The sequence below is a fragment of the Mesoplodon mirus genome (genome assembly GCF_964341445.2).
Source record: "Mesoplodon mirus genome assembly, chromosome: X".
Classification (NCBI taxonomy): Eukaryota; Metazoa; Chordata; class Mammalia; order Artiodactyla; family Ziphiidae; genus Mesoplodon; species Mesoplodon mirus.
In genome coordinates, this window is record NC_138981.1 from 101923577 (window position 1) to 101947906 (window position 24330).

The 24330-nt window shown below is 40.9% G+C and overlaps 1 protein-coding gene across 2 annotated transcripts in view; it reads left to right on the forward strand.

Moving 5' to 3' along the window:
• DOCK11 (dedicator of cytokinesis 11) overlaps positions 1 to 24330 on the forward strand; it is a 201390-nt gene that overhangs the window by 53467 nt on the left and 123593 nt on the right. For both annotated transcript variants that reach the window (XM_082610835.1, XM_082610836.1), the window contains exons 7-16: positions 1804 to 1938; positions 4286 to 4463; positions 4878 to 4957; positions 6464 to 6547; positions 10885 to 11025; positions 12243 to 12455; positions 17823 to 17945; positions 19447 to 19529; positions 22675 to 22797; positions 23001 to 23077. In XM_082610835.1, the coding sequence (XP_082466961.1) occupies positions 1804 to 1938; positions 4286 to 4463; positions 4878 to 4957; positions 6464 to 6547; positions 10885 to 11025; positions 12243 to 12455; positions 17823 to 17945; positions 19447 to 19529; positions 22675 to 22797; positions 23001 to 23077 (1237 nt within the window). The remainder of the gene's footprint in view (positions 1 to 1803; positions 1939 to 4285; positions 4464 to 4877; positions 4958 to 6463; positions 6548 to 10884; positions 11026 to 12242; positions 12456 to 17822; positions 17946 to 19446; positions 19530 to 22674; positions 22798 to 23000; positions 23078 to 24330) is intronic.

Below are 24330 nucleotides of genomic sequence, written 5' to 3' on the forward strand. Positions count from 1 at the left end.
CTAACCTGTTAGGGTGTTCCTCACACTGGTATATATATATATATATATATATATATATATATATATATATTTTTTTTTTTTTTTTTTTTTTTTTTTTTTTTTTTGCGGTATGTGGGCCTCTCACTGTTGTGGCTTCTCCCGTTGTGGAGCACAGGCTCCAGACACGCAGGCTCAGCGGCCATGGCTCACGGGCCCAGCCACTCTGTGGCATGTGGGATCTTCCTGGACCGGGGCACGAACCCATGTCCCCTGCATCGGCAAGCGGACTCTCAACCACTGCGCCACCAGGGAAGCCCCATCACACTGGTATATTTTTGTCATTCATTCTAAAATCAGTGATATTTGAACAAGTCAAAAATAACTACAAGCGTATGATTTCTTTTTACTGGTTTTCCTTAAAAGAAATGCCCCTTAACCTATTTCTATATTTTGCTTACTCTCCTGCCATGGAGAAGTGAATTGTTGATATTTTAGATACTTTGCCAGGAGCTAAGTAGTTTTCAAGAATAATCTTGCCAAATAATACTCTTTCCATAATTAAAGTTCTTAAAATAGTCAGAGATCATACTGGGTTATCAGATGGGTGATTGAAAATGGCTAGCTTAGGTCTTAAAGCTGACTTCTGTAAGTAAGACAAGATGCATAGGAATGCATTTCTTCAATATGATCCCCAAGAGGCTATTTCCTAGTCTGTCTTCCCATTCCCACCCTGAAATGATTTTAGATCTCTTAACCAGGGGAGTTTTACTATAACAAATGCTGAACACAGCTTGCAGTCTGTGGCTTACTGAAAGAAGCATAGATTCATCAGAGATCTCTGAATCCTAACCCTAACCCTTTTTCCACTTCCTTCATCAGGTCCAAGAGTCTTTTTTTTTTTTTTTCGGTACATGGGCCTCTCACTGTTGCGGCCTCTCCCCTTGCGGAGCACAGGCTCCGGACACGCAGGCTCAGCGGCCATGGCTCACGGGCCCAGACGCTCCGCGGCATGTGGGATCTTCCCAGACCGGGGCATGAACCCACGTCCCCTGCATCGGGAGGCGGACTCTCTACCACTGCACCACCAGGGAAGCCCCAAGAGTCTTTTAAGGGAGAGTAGAGGGGCAGAATAAATGAATCAGGCTGTCTTTTCCTCCTTTTCCCCATTCCTGTGGGCTTTGCTGTGAGTTGTAGCAACAGGCTACTCCTTAACTGTTGTGAATCCCTGATTTCAAATGCGTGGCCCAATCACATTGGGCCTTTTGACTCAAATCTCAGCACACAGGGCGCTGAACAGCAACTGGTGGCATCTAATTGCTCTCAGTATTTCCCTGTGAGTGTGTTATAAGCTGGACTCTCGGGAGTGGGGACACTGGAGCAGCATAGATGAGTGCAATAAGATGAGCAGGTGAGATGTAACCATATGACAGAGGGTGTGTGTGTGTGTGTGTGTGTGTGTGTGTGTGTGTGTGTATACACCCTTAGATTTGTGGTGAGATGAACGAAATTATAAGAATCCAGTCATGGTTTGCAATTAAACAGGAGAAGGATGCTGTAGCGAAATGGATAGTGATTCAGATACAAAAGTGCTTTATGAACTTTAAAGTGTTAAAACTTCTTCTCCAGATATTTGACTGAGAGTACACCACTTGACTTCAAGCTCTCCATCTTAAAACAAAATCAAGATAATGGTCATTCCTAATGACTTCCCCAAGTTGTCTGAAGATTGTCCAGATATAATGTGTGTGGCAAGCCCTTCAAGGTTTTTTGTTCAAATGCAATGTATACATAACAAATGTGTCACTGCTGGGTTTTCCCCCATAGGTGTTCAAGAGACGGTATTTTTACTTAACTCAGCTTCCTGATGGTTCGTATATTCTCAATTCCTATAAAGATGAGAAAAATTCAAAAGAATCTAAAGGTTGCATCTACTTGGACGCCTGCATTGATGTTGTTCAGGTAGGGTTATTGATCAACTATTAAGAACCTCAGTATTTTTCTGCCTTGGTTAATGACATCTGCATCCACCAAAACATTCATACTAGCAATTCAGAATCCTCTTCAGACTTCCCACTCTCCCTCTGTGCCACTATTCAAGTGCTTACCCAGTCCTTTGGAGTCTGCTCCAGGGTGCCTCTTGAATCTCTTACCTTCTTTCCATTCTCACTGTCTTCCTCTGGTCCCCCCTTTTATTCTCTCTTGCCTAGAGTCTCACCTTCCTGCTTTCTGATGTGTCATCCGGCTTCCTAAGACGTAGATGGGGTCCTTCACTGGGGTAGGTAGGGTGGGAGGGAGGGAGACGCAAGAGGAAAGAGATATGGGAACATATGTGTATGTATAACTGATTCACTTTGTTATAAAGCAGAAACTAACACACCATTGTAAAGCAATTATACTCCAATAAAGATGTTAAAAAAAAACCAAAAAAAAACCCTTTTGGCTCTTGATTTATTGTCTTGCAGAGTGAGCTCGAAATCTCTTACCAGGGCACTGCAGGCCTGCAGTGATTTGACCTTACTCTCCTTCTAACCCCATCCCCCCGGCATCCCCAAACACATTCTGTGCTCTGGTCACACCAGGCTAAGCACTCCACTGAGTTTCACGCCTATGTGCCTTTCTTACATTTGCTTCTCGGCTTGGCATATACTTCCCCTTCTGTTCCTGTTTGAATCTTATCTTTTAAGACTTGGCTCAAATGGGACTTGTGGCGTGAAACATTTTTTGTGTTCTTCTTCACCCTCATGGAATTAAGCTCCACCTCCCCTGTGCTACCACTGTACTTAGCTCTGCACGTTCCTTTTTGGATTACAGGGACCACGTCATATTCATGTCTGGGTCCCTTATAGTGATTAGCAGAGTTGTACATACACTAGGGGCTTAACAAATGTTTGCTGATTTGAGTTACTGAGGAGGCAGGGACATTAGGGTTAGCACTGATGGGGTGGGAAGCAGAGGGTAGAGAGATGATTAAATAGGAAGTTGATTGACCGTGTGATAGGAGCCATTACTACAGAGCCGGGGTGGCCTGGTCGACAGGAAGGAGCACTGCATTGAGTGGAAGGCAGGAGTTGTTGCTTCAACACCCTCAACCTACCTGAATCTTAGTTTTCAGAACTGTAAAGTGGGATTAATAATATCTACTCGCTTTATCAAATGAGATTGTCATGAGGAGCAAGTGAAGAAACACTTTAAAACATAAAATATGAAAGATATAAAGATCTATGTGAATAGAAGTTGCCTTCTTTTATATATATATATATATATATATATATATATATATATATATATATATGACAGCTTTCTTATCTACTGAAAGGAAGAAGGCACATACAATTCCCAGATTTTCTCAATTAGCTCTAGTCCGGACTGACCTCCTTTTCTGGTGCTCCCAGACTCTGCTTTCCCCTCTATTTACGACTCCCTCCTCCCAAATATTTTCAAATATATAAATCTTTATGACTTGCTACAGCAGTTTCATTTCATTCTTTACTATGCTTTGAAGATGAGAAGGAGGAACTTTCCTTGGTTCCTTCTTGAATGATGACCATGCACTGGAAAATTATTGATTCATGAGCCTTTCTTGAAATTAATGCTGAGGTATTTGGGAAGGGGGGAGAGTGTGTCATTTCTTTTGTCATGACAGAGAAGGTGGTAATATAAAAGAGGTGTCATCGTGTTTGAGGAAAGGAAGAGGCTTTTATTTTCCTTGTAGCTAGTATTCAGCCTGGGCCATTTCCATCATTTTTATGGAGAGCCACAATCTAATATGAACCAACTACAGTCTTCTTGTATGCTACTGTGATGCATTTCATATTCTGCATGGCAGAGTGAATGAGATAGTGATATTGCATTTTATGGTGTGATATAAAGCAAGTACCAGGTTTATTTCAGGTCACATTTAAGCTTGTTTTTAAGGGCTGATTTTGAAAATCTATGAATATGCCAGGAAAACTTTACGCAGGGTGGAAATAGTAAAGCATTTGCTTATTTTTATGGTGATAGTTTGATTATCCAAATGTGGAGGTTGTCAGAAGGCCTGAAATGATAATACTCACTCAACGTGTAGTATTTTATGCCAACTTTGTGCATATACTGCTGTGCTCAGTACTGAGGGGAATAAATAAGATGTTTGACATGGTCATTCATCGTCTTGGAATTTCTATTCCTTGTTGAAAGAAGCAATTCTTTCATGAAAGTATTGACGTACATATGTGCTGAGCTGAGGTAAAAGTAAATAAACTAATGAAATCTAGTATTAAAAGGGCAACTAAACTAACTGAACACGTCTTTTTTTTTCCCCCTCCAGTGCCCCAAAATGCGCCGTCATGCTTTTGAACTCAAGATGTTAGATAAGTATAGCCATTATCTGGCTGCTGAAACTGAGCAGGAAATGGAGGAATGGTTGATAACTTTGAAAAAGATTATTCAGATCAATACCGACAGTTTAGTGCAAGAGAAAAAGGAGACGGTAGAGACAGCACAAGGTCAGAATTTTTAAATGATTCATTATTGAGGTAAAGCCCTTGTCTTTAATCCATGGGAATGTCCTTTGTGTAGCGTGAATATAGCACTCTTAATCTTGAAGGTTGACCTGCTTCTTCATTAAAAGTGACTATGGAGGTTGATAGGGTTTTCTTTTCTTTCTTTCTTTTTTTTTTAAGAGTTGATGCTACATGGGCTCTGACATATGAAATATAACCAGACTGAAACAGATAGGGAATTCATGGCAGATTTTCAAAAGCCATTAGAGTTTTCCCTGTGCTTTCATAATCAAAATTCTTTGCAATAAATCTAGTAGGAGAGGTTGGGGTGGGAGAGAGAGATAGTTAGGATATTCCGCTTAGGTGATTAGTAATGGTCTGCATGGTTTAGAACATCTGCTTTTAATGAATTCGCAGATGATGAAACTAGCAGCCAAGGAAAAGCCGAGAACATCATGGCCAGTTTGGAACGGAGCATGCATCCGGAACTGATGAAGGTACATCTTTCTGATGGCAACTTGCCTTCAACTGAGACAATGCAGGATTAGCTATTAAAGTTTGAATGCTGGATTCCATGTGGCAATGTCATTTCTAAGTTAAAAACCACAACAAATGAGTGAAACAGGTAGAGATGGTAAAAGAAAAGTTACACTCCTAAAGCTGGACCTGTAAGTGCCAACTAACAGTTTGGAAAATGTTATTTTTTTTCCAAGATGCCGAGAAGTACTTCTAGACCTTTGTGACTTTATTGATTTTATCTGCTACTTATTCAGTTCAGTTACTGTATGCCATTCATACACTAACTATTCTTCATTCAAGGGGCTCTTGATGAAGATTGAACATGATATTCAATCTAATGATTTGTATATGTTAATTTTGTATGAAAATCATAGTCTTTCTATATGTGCATGCCTATGTATATGTATATGAATAATTTCATCAGATAAAGATTTTGGTTAACAGACAAAGTTTGTGTTAGTTACTTTGCTCTCTGGTGTTTGAAGTGAGCCAGTTTTGAAAGTGTAGAGGTGATTATCATACCTATCTTAGTAGGTTACATATATTACTCTGTGGCCTCTCTACTATAATAGATTAGAAGGTTATGACCCACTTCTTCATTTAAATCCTTGCCAAACCTATTTATATTTTTACTTTATTCCTCTTCCTGAACTATTAAGTTACACAGGTTTAGATGTTACTTTTTTCTATTTTAAATTTACCGTTCTCTTAAGCTTCAAAGCTGTTTTCCAGAATTTAGGAACACACTCATGATCCCCTGTAGATTTTAATGTATCCCCTCTGAGTCTTTGTCATTCCAGACCGTAGAGCCCATTATGTTTTTCCTAAAGTGATGGAATCAGAATTGTATATAATATTCCATGGCTAGCACCATGGATATATAAAAGATAGTGTTTTCTCTCGTTTATTCTCTTTTACATCCAGAGTCTCTTGTATTTCTTTTTTGTACTATGGGTTGAACAGTATTCTTGGTATTATAAAAGGCATATAGAAAGTATAAGAAGCTGATCTATAGCTTATTTATGGGTCATGGTGACTGTGACTCTCTGCCCAGCAAGCATTCTTTATCCACCTTAAGTGCTTGGAAATGGAGAATAGTATATATATATATATGTTTTTTGTTTGTTTGTTTGTTTGTTTTGCGGTACGCGGGCCTCTCAGTGTTGTGGCCTCTCCCGTTGCGGAGCACAGGCTCTGGACGCGCAGGCTCAGCGGCCATGGCTCATGGGCCCAGCCACTTCCGCGGCATGTGGGATCTTCCCAGACTGGGGCACGAACCCGTGTCCCCTGCATTGGCAGGTGGACTCTCAACCACTGCGCCACCAGGGAAGCCCGAGAATAGTATATTTTTGAAGCTGTGGCAGATTGCTAGTTTCACATAAACTAGATAATTAAATGGTATTTAATACTGTTTTGAAGGAAATGAAGTAATGTTTCGTATTTGTGTGTGTGTGTGTGTACATATATGTTTGTTTTAATTTTAGTATGGAAGAGAAACTGAACAGCTGAACAAACTCAGTAGAGGAGATGGAAGACAGAACCTCTTTTCTTTTGACTCGGAAGTTCAGGTATTAATGATATATTTCTTTAAATAATCCTAGAATAGTTGCTTATTCAGATAAACAATGTCTGAAATGTTGAAATCACTGATTTTTGCACTACTGGGCATATCTATTGCTTTATACTTGTCTTGCTTACTTTGGACAAGTAGCTTAACAGCTAACTTCACTAAGAGGACTAGTGTATATACAAATAGTTTGGGACAACATATATATATATATATATATATTTTCTCTCAGTTCTTTATATTCTTTTCACTTCATCTCACTCCTCAAAATGGACAAATTAAAGAGTCCTTAACAATGGTTTCAGTGCTTTTAACCCATTAAATACAATTGTGATCCAGTAGCAGTGAATATCTACAGTATAAGGAACACCAAGTCATATGAGACGTGTTTGTTTTCCACTTTTGATGTAGGTCTGTAGAACTGGGATAATTTTCATGTATCTCACTTTAAATGGAAAGCGGTGCAGGGAAGTGCAGGTTTATGTGCACATGTGTATTTTAATCTCTTTCATGAGAGTGAGGCACTTTTTGTACTAAGATATATAGGTAGTTAATATTTAATTCCATGATATTTTCTTTTTTTTACCTTTTTAAAAAATGTTTATTTTATATTGGCGTATAATTGATTAATAATGTTGTATTAGTTTCAGGTATATAGCACAGTGATTCAGTTATACATATACATGTATCTATTCTTTTTCATATTCTTTTCCCATTTAGGTAATTCCATGATATTTTCTAATTAAATTGCTGATTTTTTAAAATGGACAAATTCTGCAGTATATAAGTATTACAAATATTTTTCCTAATGGAAACTATTTCACAAGAAAATGAAATTATTTGAGGGAAGATGAATATTTTGGTTTTCTTTTCAATTTTTCTACATGAGATTTCTAATTAAAATCTGTGGGATTTTTTTAATAGAAAAGTATGTATTATATAAGCATTACAGTTTTTTCCTCAGTGAAAATATGTCAATACAATATAAAATAATTTGGGGAAGACTGATTTTGTTTTCATTTCTTTTTGCTTCATACAGTTTTGTTTCTTTTTTTTTAAAGAGGAGCCTCCTCTGATCTTTTTTTTTAAATAAATTTATTTATTTTATTTATTTATTTTTGGCTCCATTGGGTCTTCGTTGCTGTGTGAGGGCTTTCTCTAGTTGCAGCGAGCGGGGGTTACTCTTCGTTGTGGTGCACGGGCTTCTCATTGAGGTGGCTTCTGTTGTTGCGGAGCATGGGCTCTAGGTGCGTGGGCTTCAGTAGTTGTGGCACGTGGTCTCAGTAGTTGTGGCTCGCGGGCTCTAGAGTGCAGGCTCGGTAGTTGTGTGCCACAGGCTTAGTTTCTCCACGGCATGTGGGATCTTCCCAGACCAGGGCTCGAACCCATGTCCCCTGCACTGGCAGGTGGATTCTTAACCACTGCACCGCCAGGGAAGCCCCCACTTCATACAGTTTTCTAACTAAAAGTTTTTAGTCTGAAATGGAAAAAGTATATAGTGTATAAATAATGCAAAAGTTTTTCCTTAATAAAATACCACATGAGAAAATAAAATTATCTGGGGAGAATTTGTTTTAAATGTTTCCTCTCCCTTTTTCTCCATAGCACTATTATATTATTTGTGTAAGTTGTATGAATTAAAAGAAAAAAGGGGTATAGTAGGCCTTGGGAATGTTAGTTCTAAGATATTCATTCAGAAATTTACTCATTCCAAGCATGTCTGAGCCTTTGATCCCACCCCTCACCATCATGATTGGGCTCTAATTGAACATGTCAGACTCTTTGATTGTATACAAAGAAGCCAATTGACTGTGGTTGAAACTCAATCTAGTGTCTTTAAAAAATCTGTGGTGTAGTGTTTTTGTGGTCATGGAACTGAACTGATTTTATGTTTGAGTTGTTTATCAGTGAGCTACAGTGAGAGAAAAATTCACAGTTGCAATGAAAGTTTGGCAGAAAATTGACTTCAGTGTTGGTTATGGAAGGCGGTTTCACTACAGAGAAATCCAGGTTGTGTGTGTCGAGTACTTTTCTAGGTAGGCAGTGTCATCCTATAATATCGGCTGTCACTTTTGGCCAGAGTTCAGTGTTTAGAGACGTGTTTTCTTCCACTGACCGTAGAGAATAAAGAAACACTGAGGAATTCCCTGGCGATCCAGTGGTTAAGACTCCGTGTTTCCAATGCAGGGGGCACGGGTTCGATCCCTCATTGGGAAACTAAGATCCCACATTCCAAGTGGAGCGGCCAAAAAAATAAAAAATGTACACGCCTAATATGCATCCCCCAAAGAAGAGACAGACAAAAAATTTTTAAAAACACAAAAAACAAAAGAAAAGAAACACTGACTGAAGGGGGTGGCTCCGACTTTGAACTACTGAGGATGGCCACATGTCCCAACATTTGCACTCTTAGGCCTCAGAAGGGAAAGGATTTGGGGGCTGGGGGGCTTTAGTCCAGCTTCTCTTCACATTCCACTGTCTGAGTAAGCTAGAAAGGAGAGCAGATAAATGGGCGGAAATTAGAATTGATCTCCATGGCAATGACTTGCCTGCGCTGGCTCCACAGATAGATAAGTGTTCAAGAGGGAGCTGTCTAGTCCCACACGTTTGTAGATAAATAGACTCTGGGGGGAAAATCTTGCTTTTAGGTACTAATATTATATTTTAGGCCCTTTTAAGGAGAATTTTGTCAGTGATGTAGGCAAGGTCAGAACAGCTATAATTATCCAAGACTCTTCAGTCACAATACCTGCTTTGGCTTGAAATACTCAGGCAATTGAGAAAAATTCTTATGTTTCTTGGCTTGAGTTTTCCATACTGGCAGTATACTCTGCTCGGATTCATCCAGTCATTTCCCATCTACCCTGTCTCTGGTCTTATCGAAAGTATATAGTAAGTTGTCCCACAGTCTATACTTTTCCTCCCATTTGTGCACAGAATGTGAGTCTGTTCAGACCATTGGAATGAACAGATGAACTCAGGTCGCCTGAGCCGCGTGAGCTGAGGAGGAGGATTCTGTGAGAGGAATTCTTTGACTCCCAATATCTTTTTTTTTTCTTTTTTTTTTTTTTTTTTTTTTTTGCGGTATGCGGGCCTCTCACTGTTGTGGCCTCTCCCGTTGCGGGGCACAGGCTCCGGATGCGCAGGCCCAGCGGCCATGGCTCACGGGCCCAGCCGCTCCGCGGCATATGGGATCCTCCCAGACCGGGCCACGAACCCGTATCCCCTGCATCGGCAGGCGGACTCTCAACCACTGCGCCACCAGGGAGGCCCCCAATATCTTTTTTTTAAACTTTATTTTGAGATACCAATAATTTTTAAAAATTTATCTCTGTGGCAGCCAAGGTTCATCTCCCAGCTCTGTTAGAAGCTGAGCTCAGGGATTTTCAGTTTCCTAAGCACATGCCTTTCCCTCTGCTCATCATTTCAATGTAGGTGGTCCCCAGAGGTCCGGCCTTGTCCTCCTCACCCTGGTTACCACTGATTCCCAAATCCACATCTCCAACCCACACCTCTCCTATTTCTCCAACCAATTACCTTGCATCACCTCAAACTCAACACATCCCAAGCTGAACTCATCATCTCTGTTCACCCTCCCCCTATACCTGCTATTCATTTTTATTTCACATCTAAGTTTATAACATCACAGTCTACTGAATCTTCCAAGTTAGAGGCCATTGTGTTATTCTTGCCTTCCATATCCATTCATGTCAAATTTGTCTCCTGCACAGCTCATGAAAGAAACAAAATTCCTACCATCCTGGAACATAATATTTTGTGGGGAAGTCAAACAATAAACAACCAAATAAATATTAAAAATAATGTTAGAAAACGAAATTAAAGAAAGAGAGTAGAGACTTTCAGAGAGTATATAGTTTTATATAGGGAATTAAGGAAGGTCTTTCTGTGGAAATGCCAACTGATTGGACACTTGAATGAAATGAAGCCTCACCCTGGTGAGGCTCACCTTGGTAAATAAGCCTTGCATTTATCTTGGGGGAAGAAGGTTCCTGACAGAACACCAAGTGCAAAGGTCCTGAGGTGGGAGTATACTTGGTGTGCTGGAGAAATAACCAAGGAGGCCAATGGGGCTGAACAGAGGTGGAGGGGAGGATAGGAGATGAAGTCAGGAGTGGGGTGGAGGGTGAGGTCGGGATTTCTCTCTATCTGTGTTTGAACCTTACTATAAGAGCTCTACAAAGGCTTGTTGAATAAAAAAATAAGAGTTCAAATGAAGAATGGACAGAGAACTGTTGGATTTTGCAATTTTTACGCATAGATCTATATTCATGTAATATCTATTTTGGGGGGAAATGATTCATATTATGTATTTTGTAGAGGTTGGACTTTTCAGGAATTGAACCTGATATAAAGCCATTTGAGGAAAAGTGCAATAAACGTTTCCTGGTAAATTGCCATGATTTAACGTTCAATATCTTGGGTCAAGTTGGAGACAATGCAAAAGGATCACCCACAAACGTATGTATGAATTTTCCTTCTACCTCCATTAAACCAGTGCATTAAGGAAACTTCTTCCTTATTTTTTTAAGATTTTTAATTTTGTTCTGAGAACTAATTTACTGCATGCAAATTCCATTGCTACATGTTACGATAAATTTGACATGGAAGAATTTCATACATGTCTTTCTTTTGCCAGAATAGGAATGTGTTTTCATCTTGAGAGGATTCATGAAAGTCTTACGTATTCAAAATAGCAGGTAGAGTAGGTAGGCTCTTTACATTCAAGAGGGACATGTCTCCAGAACCTGGAAAGTCCTCAAATTTGTAAATTCTACTAGAGAATATGACTTCTGTGAAATTGACTCATAGCCATGAGTAAGGAACACCAAAGCCATGGAGGAACACAGATGCTGTGCAGTCAGCTCCACCTCACTCACTATTCTCATAGGGTAAATTCATTCTGTTCTTAACAGAAAATTCTAATTATTAGCTGTCACGCATCATTTGAGCTGCTTAGGAATACTTGAAACTGTGAATGTAAAATCGCCAAAGAGACTGCATTTTATGTTCATCTTTTTGGGGGTTCTACTTTGTCTTTGAAAAATATCCACAGTGATGATTTATTCTCTTACAAAGTAGCTGAGATGCACTAGCAGACTTTCGGTGTGTAAAGGGTTAATATTTATGCCATCTGGCATGAAATTTCTCTTTGTGACCAGCTTTCAAATGCCATCTGTGGAGAGGAATCATGTCTTCCAAAATTGCTGATAGGGCAAAGCTTCTGTCAAGTAATTTGATGTTGACTGATATTAGCTCTTATTAAATGTATAATCCAATAAGCTGTAACATAGCAAAAGGGAAGATTTATTTCTGCTCTGTAATACCGGCATTATTTTTGGGTAATTTCAATAAGCCTATGGAGAATTAAAATTTATTCATAGAACAGTTGAAGTTCTTTAAATATGGCTTCTGATTTCTACTCATCATTTTAAAAAATTTATAACTTGTGAAATTATACCTGACAGAAGTTAAAGTTTGATAGTCTGTTATTTAGAATGCTCTTTCTTATATGCAAATGAGCCACAATGCAGTTTTAGCTAAATGTTAAACTCAGAAAGGAACTGTAATCAGAGAAACTTGAGGAATTAAAAAAAATTATTTTGTAATTTGTCCCTCCCCCCACCCCACCTAAAATAAAAGTCATAGTTTAAAAACGTAATGGTTTTCGTTCCCAGGTTGAACCCTTTTTTATAAATCTTGCCTTATTTGATGTGAAGAACAATTGTAAGATTTCAGCTGACTTCCACGTAGACCTGAATCCCGCATCTGTCCGTGAAATGCTGTGGAGCCCTTCAACCCAACTGGCTAGTGATGGAAACCCAAGAGGCTCTTCACCGGAGTCTTTCATTCATGGAATTGCTGAATCTCAGTTACGCTACATAAGGCAGGTAAGGAATGATCTTTTAGCCTTGGTAGTGCATTCAGAATAAGAAACAGAAACACCCTTGGGTTCCTTCATAGTTTCAGGCCAGTGTTTTCATGGGCATTCCATCTCTTGTAGCGTCTGTGTATAGATGTTTTTCTGGTGACTGAAGCTGGAGGGGAAAAAAAGGAAACCAGCAAATATGCTAATAATACACTGGTGAAGTGGGACCGTGATGTGAATCTCAAAGGAAGTATTTTGTGAGATGGAATGCAGATGACACAGACACACCCCTGTACCCCTGTGCATACTTTTGAGCAAGGCAATAAGTACCTGTAAGACTCGTTTCTTTGAAGAAAAAGTTGACCCTACAATAACCTTCCCTCCCTAACTCCCATTCCCATTCTGAGTAGGTGGTTGTTTTTTTTTTTTGCGGTACGCGGGCCTCTCACTGTTGTGGCCTCTCCCGTTGTGGAGCACAGGCTCTGGACGCGCAGGCCCAGTGGCCATGGCTCACGGGCCCAGCCGCTCCATGGCATGTGGGATCCTCCCGGACCGGGGCATGAACCTGTGTCCCCTGCATCGGCAGGTGGACTCTCAACCACTGCGCCACCAGCGAAACTACCTGAGTAGGTAGTTTTAATGGAGCATAAACTCTCTTTATTCAGGGAGTTCTTGTGTCACAGCTGTAATGCTACGCTCCCCTGTCCTATCTGAGGCAAAGAATGCCCTTTGGAAGGAGCCTAACAGTTCCCTGGCATTTTGACCTCTGACCAGACTGGACGCCATAAGAGGTTAGGCAGAGCAGAATTGATGGTCTGCCTTCTAGACTTTTGTAACTGAAAGGAAACTAGAGTGTGGCAGAGAATTAAAGTGGGAAGAAGCAGAACAAAGCAGCTCGCATTGTAAGGAGATTTCTTTTACCCTAAATAAAAATGTTGTTCCTTTTTCTTCTGATTATAAAAATAAATACATTATCATGTAGAACATTCGAACAATACAAAAAGTAATAAAGAAGAAAGTAAAAATCACCACCCATAGATGATAACTATTAACATTTTGGCAAACATCTTTCTAGATGTCTCTGTTGTGTATATATAAACACATACACATTATGTATACTCTTGTACAGACTATATCATAGTCATGCTGTTTTATACCTACTGTATTTATTCAGCATCATGTTTATCACCCTGTATCACTATCTGGATCAGTCACATTAAAGGCTAATCTGTTATTCCACTGATTTAGCTCATTAGGATATTTCTAATTTGGGGATATCATAAAAAACACTGCATTATTGCATCCTTGTGCTTACATGTTAGCTCACTTGTTGAATTATCTCCTTAGAATAAATTTCAAGCATTGGGGTTTTCAGGGTCAAAGATTATGCTCATTGATACAGATTGCCCAATGGTAGGGGACTTGACATGTGCTGTCACTCCCCTCTGGGCTGTGGATCTGTGGTCGTTTTTCCCCATGTTGCTCTTCATTCCCTTACATCCTCTTAGTTTGTTACTCAGTCTGTGGTTGTCACATACTTGAACATTCCACTGTGACGGCCTATGCTTCTAAAAGAGAGATTGAGCAAGACAGTATTACAGGTATTTGAGAACCTGCTATTGAATTATATGTTTAAAATTGTCCACACAATGTCAAATAAGTCCTTCTAAGCCAATGATGTATTTGCTGCATTAGTTCAATGTGCTCAGCTGTCTGTTCAATACAAGAAGTTTAAATTGTGGTTTCAGGTGTCATCCCACTTATAACCTAGGTCAGGAAGAAAATCAGCATTTTTTGCATATCTCTTGTGTGCCAGGATTTTCCATTGGTGTCTCATGTAAACACCATTGTCTTGTGAAACAGGATGATTATTGCTGTTTTGCAGATGAGGAAACTGCTGATCAGGGAGGCTAAGTAAGCTGCCCATCATGACATGGCTGGTAGTGGTGAAGGTGGGATTTGAGCCTAGGTCTGTTTGAAAGACCTCAGTCAACAACATTAGGCAGTATGTAATTAAGTGCTGACGTGTATAACACAATGGGAGTGGAGGAGTTTGGAATGTGAGGAGGGGTCAAGGGTCAGGAGTTGACTTAGAAGACTGCGTAGAAGATGTGGGACGTGAGAGAGCCTTCAAAGGAATAGATGAGAGCTGGAGAGGTGAGAACGATGGGCAGTGGCCTCAAATGGCTTTATCATTTTGCACCCTTGTTCCAGATCAACTAAAGATACCAGGAAGCGGTCATTTGCTCCAATATTCGAACATTTTCTTTTGAAGAAGGCTTTTTCTTCATCTTCCTCCCATTTAGGACTAGGATGCAGTACTGTGTAGGGAGAGACTGGATGTTAGCAGATCTGAACGCTAATCTCAGCTCATCAAATTTTTTCAGCAATTATTTTTTCAATATTTCTCTAGGTACTTTATCTGTATAAAGTCATTTAATTCTTACCACACCCCCAGTAAAGAAGGTAGGTCCTATTCCTATCCCCATTTTATAGATGAGGAAACTGAGGCACAGAGCAATCAGGTGGCTTACTCAAGGTCATAGAGCTACTAAGATGAGGAGCAGGACCTGAGCCTGGGTCTAGCAGGCTCCAAAGCCCAGCTTTCCCCCCTCTACTGTACTGCTTCCCTGTCACCCTAGAGATGGGGAAACAGCCTGGTTCCCCAGCATTCCTGGAAAGGGCTGTCTGGCAACCCCGTCACCTCCACCAAGGCTGTTCAAGGGGTGGCATGATCTATAGAAAGAGGCCACTCCAGGGCTTGGTGGACAGTGGGGGCTTGCGGGCCATTCTAGGCCCTCCCCATCTGCTCCTTGGAGCAGCAAGGTGACCACAGGAAAAGGAGGAAGCTGGATCCGTTGAGTAGTTTTGCCTTCCTGACATCAAACAGCCACTGTGACCAGTTACTCTCAGCTGCCTGGCAGTTCCTTCCCAGATGCCCTGAGAGAGCTCAGTCCCCCGTGTCCCCCAAACTGACCTGTGGCTTCTGGGCTCCCCGCTGGGGGGCAGCAGGTGTCGGGCGCTAGTGAAAAGGGGGCAGTCTGCTGTCACATGCCCTGCCATGCCCTGGGGGCTAAGTGCTGCGGACTGGGCTGGGGGGACCTGGCCCGTTCTTTAGAGGGAGGGGACAGTGAAGTGGGCGAGAGTCACCCTCCGGCGGGGGCAGGCCCATCCATGCCTCCTTGGTGGGACAGGAGGGAAGGGCCAGAGGCCTTGTCCTAAAGAGCCAGACTCCCAGCCCACACAGGATTCCTGGGTGCTCTCTGGTTACCCTTCTGTGTTCTGGGGACGGGATAGAGCTCGAAGGTGGTGGGACAAAAGGCGAAGCAGCCGCAGAGAGTCTCCCCCTGGACCAGAATCCTGGTCAGTTGAACAGTGAGCATCTCTGTGCCTCAGCATCCTCATCTGTAAACTGGAGGTAACCATAGTATCTGCATCCGGGGTGACTGTGAGGCTCAGATAACGTGTGCTGTCCCTAGAAAGCACTCGGCCCTGTACCGGGCCCGCCGAGTTGGCTCAGTAAGACATGGCTGCTTTTAAGAGCAGTAGTAACAGTGATAACAGATAAACGAGTGAAAGCAGCTTCCTCTTATCAGTTGTCAAATCCTTTTAAATGATAATATTCGTTGCTCGCATCAGTGTGGGGATCAGTGTGGGGAAACGGCAGTGTGGGGAAACTGGCTGGAGTCCTGGGCATGGGGAACAATAGGCGCTCAGTGAATGTTAGCCAGGGCAGTAATTGGTGTTACTGTTCTCGTTAAGCCATATCGCATGAGATGTTGGAAGCCTAGGTCAAGAGGCTGAGAAGCTGTGTATCGTCTGGAAGCCCTGGCTGCAATCTTCACCCACTTACTGCACGAACATCTCTAAGCCTCAGTTTCTTAATCTGTAAAATGTGTATATCGTAGTGCCTGCGTTCAAGGGTTTTTATGAAGACTGAGGGAGATGGTGCACGAAAACTATCTAGCACAGTTATGTGACAATCAGAAAGCATGCGATTGCACTCAAGGCGCACTGCTCAGCCTACCTTCTGTGGGAGCCGCTCGAGCAGTCTGCCAGCTGCGTGTCCCAGCCCGGGCAGCACGCTCCTGGCAGAACCAAAAATCAAGTTCTGTGATCTTGAGACACTTTGGGTTACTCTGGCAATAGCCAGGTACCTAATGTGCATTACTTCATTTAATCCACTCAAGAAGATTAGAAGAGCGCTCTTACTCTCATCATCCCCCATTTCATAGATGGGAAATCTGAGATGTAGAGAGGATACGACTTGCCTAAAGCCATAAATGGCGGGGTCAGCATTTGAACCCAGGAAATTGGACTCCCCGAACAGTTTTTAACCGCTTTCTTCCATGCTTGCTGCTTGGGAATTCAAAGCTAAATCAGCCATAATCTGGGACCCTTAGAAGCTGCTGGATTGGGGGGAATTACTTGGCGTCCTACACTCGGTTTTCCCTTCTTTCCTGTCTACCTCAGAGGGTTCTTTCTGGAACAGATGAGCTACCGTGTCTGAAATGCTTTGAAAACTGGAACACACTATCTTAACACAGTTGGTAACATAGCAAGCAGAAAAATAAAACTTGGTAGAGTCCCAGTGATGGATTTTTACACTTGAATTCATTTGTGTGGTGCTCCTTTAAGCAACGGACATAACCAACGAACAGGCTATTTGGAAGACATTATATTTGGAAGGAGCTGAACTGGAACAGGAGATGATATGGTTGTTCCACATGCCCTCAAAGAGAACTCATGGAACTTGGGTTGCATCTATGTTAGTACCTGAGATAAAGTGTTTGGGAACAAAAGGAGTTCTGGAGCCTCTGTCCTCTACCTTTACGTTGAGAGCACCAGAGCTCTTTAACTGCAACGAAGGAATGTTTTCTATAGGATGATTTAGTTTTTATGTTCTACAGAGCAGTAGAGTATTTTCTTCCTTCTTAGCTACCATCAGGAGTAGTTAAGTGTGAGTGAATTGCCCTGGAGTTACAGGCAGTTACGTTTAAAAATGCATATCCGGTTCCACTTCAGAAATGCACGCTATTTTTGCACATGCCGCTTAAGCCAAACAATGCACGCTGTACTGATAAGGCCTAAGGATGCACCTCACAAACACTGCCGAACACAAGCGGCTAAGCAGCCAGGGTGACACCTGTGCTTTGGGGACTAATACACGTGAAATTGGTGACAAAATAGAAAATCCATTTTGAAAGGAAGATTGGGAGCCTGGGAAACTGTATGAAAGGAAATGCTATCTATTGCCAGGGCCCTGGACATGATCCTGTGTTGAATATCAGCATTCTGTGCTAAACACACCCCCTAGGAATCACTAACCAAACAACTGTATACATGAGGTTACAGTCAAGAAAAGTCTAACGGAAGGAATTTTTTCCAGGGAATTTTCTCAGTGACGAATCCACATCCTGAAATTTTCCTGGTTGCGAGAATTGAAAAGGTGCTCCAGGGAAACATCACGCACTGTGCAGAACCCTACATCAAAAATTCCGACCCGGCAAAGGTATTTATAAAGATCGTTTGTGAGCATTTCAGCCTGATGTAGAATTTGCCTTTTATTGATATTTTAAACGGTATCATCAATAATTCCTCCCCAAAGAAAACAAAAAACAAAAAAACCCCCACAACTTTCTCGCAGCATGCAGTATTTTCTGAAAATGTTGTATACTATGTGAGTATGCATGCTAAGGCTTGAACGTGACTTTTCCCCCTTTTCCTTTATGTCCTTTTTACATGACGATCTGATTTTTGCTTGTTTATCAAAGTAAGAGCTAAAGGCTTTTAGGCAACACCTGTTCATTGATACCGTGTCCTTGGCAATAGCTACCCTTTCTTTACTCCCAGCCCTGCAGTACAGGCTTAGAATGTCAGAGCTGGGAGGATAAAAATGACCCAGTCCTGCAGTTTCCAAATGCCATTCTATACTCAAATTTACTCCTATCTGTGATGAAATGAGAAAAGAAAGACAAGATAGCGAGCCATTCATGAAACGTCAATGTATTTTATTCGAAGGGCTGTCCTTTATTCTGAGATTTTTGCCCTTCCTACTTTTTAAACATTACACCTGTCTATCTTTCCTGAAATGTTGGCGTATGAAATGGCAGGGATTGTTTTTTACCATCCAAGGGCTTTAAATGGCAGCCTTCAAAGTCAGCTACCCATATAATCATCCAAATTTCTGGATCATGAATTCCAAACTTTTGGAAATTATTGCTCTAATTCTCTCGTCTCATTTTATAAATGAGAAAAGTGAGGCCCAGAGAGGGAAAGCATTTGTGGCACAGTTCATTAGCGGCACTCCAGCTGCTGAGTATTTATAAGAGTCGATCTGTTATATGTAGCATTTAGCTGTGTGTCCAAATAGTGTCTATTAAGTGGGAGATGCTGAGGAGACCTATGACTAATTTGTGGGAAAAGAAACTCTGAACAGTATAGATAAAAGCCTCTAGCATTCTGTATCCCTAGGGGTGAGCATACAGCCAGCATTTTCACAGCCTGTTTAGACTCTATAGGCAGTTAATCTCCTTTGCCATCTCCCAGTGCCTGTGCAAACAGCAATTCCTGCCCATGCTAAACTAATTGCATTGATTCTTGGTCATTTGGCTTTTATCTTGGGGGTAAAAAGGTCAGCGGTACCCAGAACAAACTTCTCCCAAGAATGATGAGTGTCTGCCTGCTCATGTTGTGAAAGGAAATACACATTAAAACTGCTTAAATTTTCCCAGTAGTGGTCTTTGGTGCAAAACATGCCCTACACCTATTTTGTCTGTCTTCTGATATCTCGATGAGGGCTTTGTTGATGAGAAAACACAGAACCTTTAGGAAATACTTTCATCTTGAAAAGTGGGTGGCTGATGTGTGTTGTGTTTTACTTGTAGCTATTTCTATATTTTGTTTTCCTAGATTTTGATGTTTTATATCAGTAAGTTGGGGCAATTATTTTTCTGGGTGAGTCCCTGGTAGTTTGAACAAATATGATCTTGTCTTCTTATTTCTGCCCTTAGACAGCCCAGAAGGTGCACAGGACAGCTAAGCAAGTGTGTAGCCGCCTTGGACAATACAGAATGCCCTTTGCTTGGGCTGCCAGGTTTGTACAAATATAATCCTGACCCATCTATTCACACTCATATGTAAAGTTGAGGGCTGTCATCTTTCCCAGTAGCATTTGGAAGTCTGTTTCTGACAAGCCAGTTACATCTTGGGACACTTGGGATGTGTCTCAGTCCATTTGGACTGCTATAATGAATTATTATAGACTGGGTGGCTTAAACAACAGACATTTATTTCGTACCCAGAGGTTAGAATTCCGAGATCAGGGTGCCAGCATGGTTGGGTTCTGGTGAGGACTGTCTTCCAGGTTTTAGATAACCAACTTCTCCTTGTATCCTCACATGGTGGAACGAGGGCGGGCTAGCTCTCTGGCCTCTTATAAGGGCACTAATCCCATTTTTGAGGTCTCCATCCTCATGACTGAATCATCTCCCAAAGGCCCTACCTCCAAATATCACCTTGGGGATTAGATTTCAACAAATGAACTTTGGCGGCATGGGGCCGGGTGGGGGGAACGATACAAACATTCAGTCTGTAACAGGATATAAGAATTCTTTCTCTTAGAATTTGCTGTGCCTCAAAGACCTTTCATTTTTTCAAATGTCTTGCTTCAGGGAAATTTTCTTTGGCTTGGGTTACTGATCTGACTGACACCACTTAATTTTATTGCATTTTAAAGCAGAGCTTATTTGCTAAAGTGATGGAATTTTTTTCCAGAAAACCAGAAATTGTAGTGAATTATGTACAGTGTGCCCACTATTTCAGAGTTGGCTGGGCTTATGCTTTGAAAAGCCATCATAGAGTAATTCTGAAAAACATACTAAAAATGAGAAGGCAAAGAATGCTGTTGTTAAGTGCAAGTGTGTAATTACTTAATAGATTTTCTTGCTTTCTGATGACAAATTTTGCAACCCCCTCAGGGCTAGTCTATTAGGAAGTGTATTATCTATACCACATATCTGATGGTGGGTTACATGTTTTTTCTCCGGATCTTGCAAGTCTACCTACAGTGATGACTTAAAACGTGCTTCTTGCTTATTCCCCCTTTGAAGTACAAGTTCACTGGCTTGTTTGTGGTACAGCCTGTACAGCTCACTGGAACTTCTGGGGAAAGGGCACCATGTTCTGAATAATTCAGTCAGTTATGTTCAGTGGGTGCTGAGGAGTAGCATAAGGATAGGAGATTCTAAGTTAATTAAGTCTTCTGTCACTATTTATAATCATTTCATTTGGGGGAAGGTCTCAAAATGCATTGTATGTTGGTAGATGAAAAGGCACCTTGGCCTTGTTTCGCAGACTGGTAAGAATGATAGCCAAGGATAGGTCAAGGGCAAAGAGTAGTGGAGGGTGGTATATTTAGGCATTATAGAAGGTGAAATATGGCCTGTAAATATAAGCATACTTAGTGATGCTCCAGCTGCTGCTGCTGTTATTATTTATAGGAATTGAGTGCTCAGTGTATAAGTCAGAGGTCTAAGTGTTTAATGTATACTTCCTTAAGAGGTAGGTATTGGGACTTCCCTGGTGCTCCAGTGGGTAAGACTCTGCGCTCCCAATGCAGGGGTCTCGGGTTCGATCCCTGGTCAGGGAACTAGATCCCGCATGCCGCAACTAAAAAAAAAAAAAGATCCTGAATGCGGCAACAAAGATCCTGCATGCCGCAACTAAGACCTGGCGCAGCCAAACAAACAAACAAACAAATAAATAAATACATACATACACACATACATACATACCCCCCAAAAAAAAGAGGTGGGTAGTATTCTCTCCCATCTTAGATATGAGGAAATTGAGTCACTGAAGTAAAAAAAAAAAATCCTTGCCCAAGTTCACATGGCATGTGTGTGAATAGGGCTCAGCGCTCATGGCATCTGAGTTCAGAGCCCACTCTGGACACCTTTGCCAGTAGAAAAATAAATTTTAAAATCTTCAAAGTTAGAAGCTTTGATCCTCAGTTCTGATGTGGAATTATGCTGTTTTTTTCTGCCTGAATTATTTTGGTTGTCAGTAGTAGCAGGAACTCACTCTAAAGGCTTGGCTGGGGTATTTAAAAGATGTGTGATAAACCCCTGTTTACTGAAAATAAAGGAGGTATGCTTAGAAGTAGGAACAATAGTTAATGCCTATAACCACATTTTCAGAGGTTCTGCCAGGGGGAATTGTGCTTCTGGTCATAGCTGCTTCCAGTGTGTTGGGTACTTGTACATTACTTCCCGATTTAGCAGTAAAATAGCTGCTTGAAAAATGGAAGAAGGGGAGGGGGAGGGAATAATTCCAATTCATATTGGAAACTTTACATATATATTGTAGACTCTATAAATTGATCTTAAATATCTAATTCAATTTTTATCAACTTTATTGAGAGATAATTTACCTTTGATTAAAATTCACATTTTATATGTCCAACTTGATGAATTTTCACAGATATTTACAGTCATAAAACTACCACCCCAACCAAGATATAGAACATGTCTATCACTCCAGAGAGTTTCCTCATATTCCTGTCCAGTCAGCCATCCCACCCATACCCAGGCAACCACTGACCTTAGATGACTTTTACCTATTCTAGACTATCATATAAGTGGAATCATGCAGTATGTACTCTTGCATTTGGTTTTTTTAAAGACTTTTTTTTCTTTGATGTGGACCATTTTTAAAGTCTTTATTGAATTTGTTACCGTATTGCTTCTGTTTCATGTTTTGGTTTTTTGGCCACGAGGCATGTGGGATCTTAGCTCCCTGACCAGGGATGGAACCCGCACTCCCTGTATTGGAAGGAGAAGTGTTAACCACTGGACCACCAGGGAAATCCCTTGCATTTGGTTTCTTGTGCTCAATCTGTTTTTGAGTTTCATCCATAATGTTGTATCAGTTGTTCATTTTGAGTAGTAGTCCATTGTAAGAATATACCACGATTTGTTTATTCACCTGTTGATGAATATCTGGGTGGTTGCCAGTTTGGGGCTATAACAAATAAATCTGCTGAGAACGTTCAAGTACCATGTGGAAATATGCCTAGGAGTGGAATTGCAGGATCAGAGGGTAGGTGTATGCTTAACTTCGGGAGAAACTGCCAAATTATGTTCCAAAATAGTTTCACCATTTTATACTCCCACCACCACTATTTTATCTTAATTTATCAATACTTTCGAGTTAAAAAACCCCTTCTGTTCCTGTTTTAGACCCATTTTCAAAGATATTCAAGGTTCTCTGGACCTGGATGGGAGATTTTCTCCTTTGTATAAACAAGACAGTAGCAAGCTTTCAAATGAAGACATTCTCAAGTTGCTCTCAGAATACAAGAAGTAAGTGTTTTGGAGTTACTGCAGTAAATCAGTATAATAGATGAATTATAATTTCTTCAAATTCTGAATGTGAGTCATATATGGGAAAAATCAACTGCTTCGGAGCATTTGGATTTGGAAGCATTTGGAAGTTTGGATAAAGTGTAACCAATGCACTTCTTAATCATATTTTTAAGTATAAAATATTCTTATTTTACATCTAGGCCAGAGAAGACCAAATTGCAGATTATTCCTGGGCAGCTAAACATCACAGTAGAATGTGTTCCTGTGGATTTATCAAGTAAGAACTTACATATTGCAAATAAGCCTACAGAGCTATGCTTGAATCTCAGGTTTTTATCTTCTAAGTGTTTTTCTTGGGGTTTACATGGTATATTAGTTTCCTAGGGCTGCTGTAAGAAAGTATTACAAAGTGGGTGGCTTAAAACGACAAATTTATTCTGTGGTTCTAGAGGCTAGAAGTCAAAATCAGGGTGTCAGCAGGGCCATGCTCCCTCTGGATGCTCTAAGGAAGAATCATTCCTCGCCTCTTCCCAGCTTCTAGTGGCTGCTGACTATCCTTGGCATCCTTTGGCTTGTAGCTGCATCACTCCAATCTCTGCCTCTGTCCTCACATGGCCTTCTATTAAGAGCACTAGTCATTGGATTTAGGGCCCACCTTAATCCATTATGATCTCATCCTAACTAATTACATCTGCCAAGACCCTGTTTCCAAATAAGGTCACATTCTGAGCTTCTAGTGGACATGGATTTTGGTGGGACACTGTTCAACCCAGGACACATGGTAAATAGTTACAGATTAGGAAGTGAATTAAGTTGATTTTATCAGGTGCTGTTTCATGTATTACATATGATGCTGTGAGTGTGCTCCAGCGAGTTTCTGCTCCTTTTGCCTTGGATAAGTTTCATCAACGAAGGGATCCAAAAGGAGGAGAATCTCTTTTCTTGTCTAAAGAATCTATGATCTCAGGAGACACAAAAGACAATTTGCAGGAAATAAAATGACTTGTAAATATTTTTAAAATGTCCAATCTCAGTAATTATGCCACTAACACAAAGGTAAACATTTAAGCATTGTGATGTTTTTGTTCATCTATCAGATTTACAAAAATGAGGTGGGACTGTCTAATGCTGGCTAGGTTTTGGCCAGGCACCGTCCCCCATCATGAGTAGGAATACAGTTTGGCAGTAGATATCCATGAATGTCCGTAACTAAGGCATTCCATTTCTGAGATTCTATCTAGCCATTTATTCACCGAATAAGCATTTATTGAGTAAACTTTATTGAATACTTACCAGATGCTTTGAAAGTATGGAGATTACAGTCTAGACGGAATGACAGACATTAAACAAGAAAACAAATAAATGAATAATTTCAGTCTGTGGTTGGGCAGGCTGCTTTAAAAAGGGTGGCCAGTGAAAGCTCACCATGTGACCCAGCCAGCATGTGGTGATTGTGACTGTACATTCTGCTCTGAGGGTGTCACATATGTAAAGACCTTGAGGTGGGGGCTAGCTTGGTTTGTATGAACA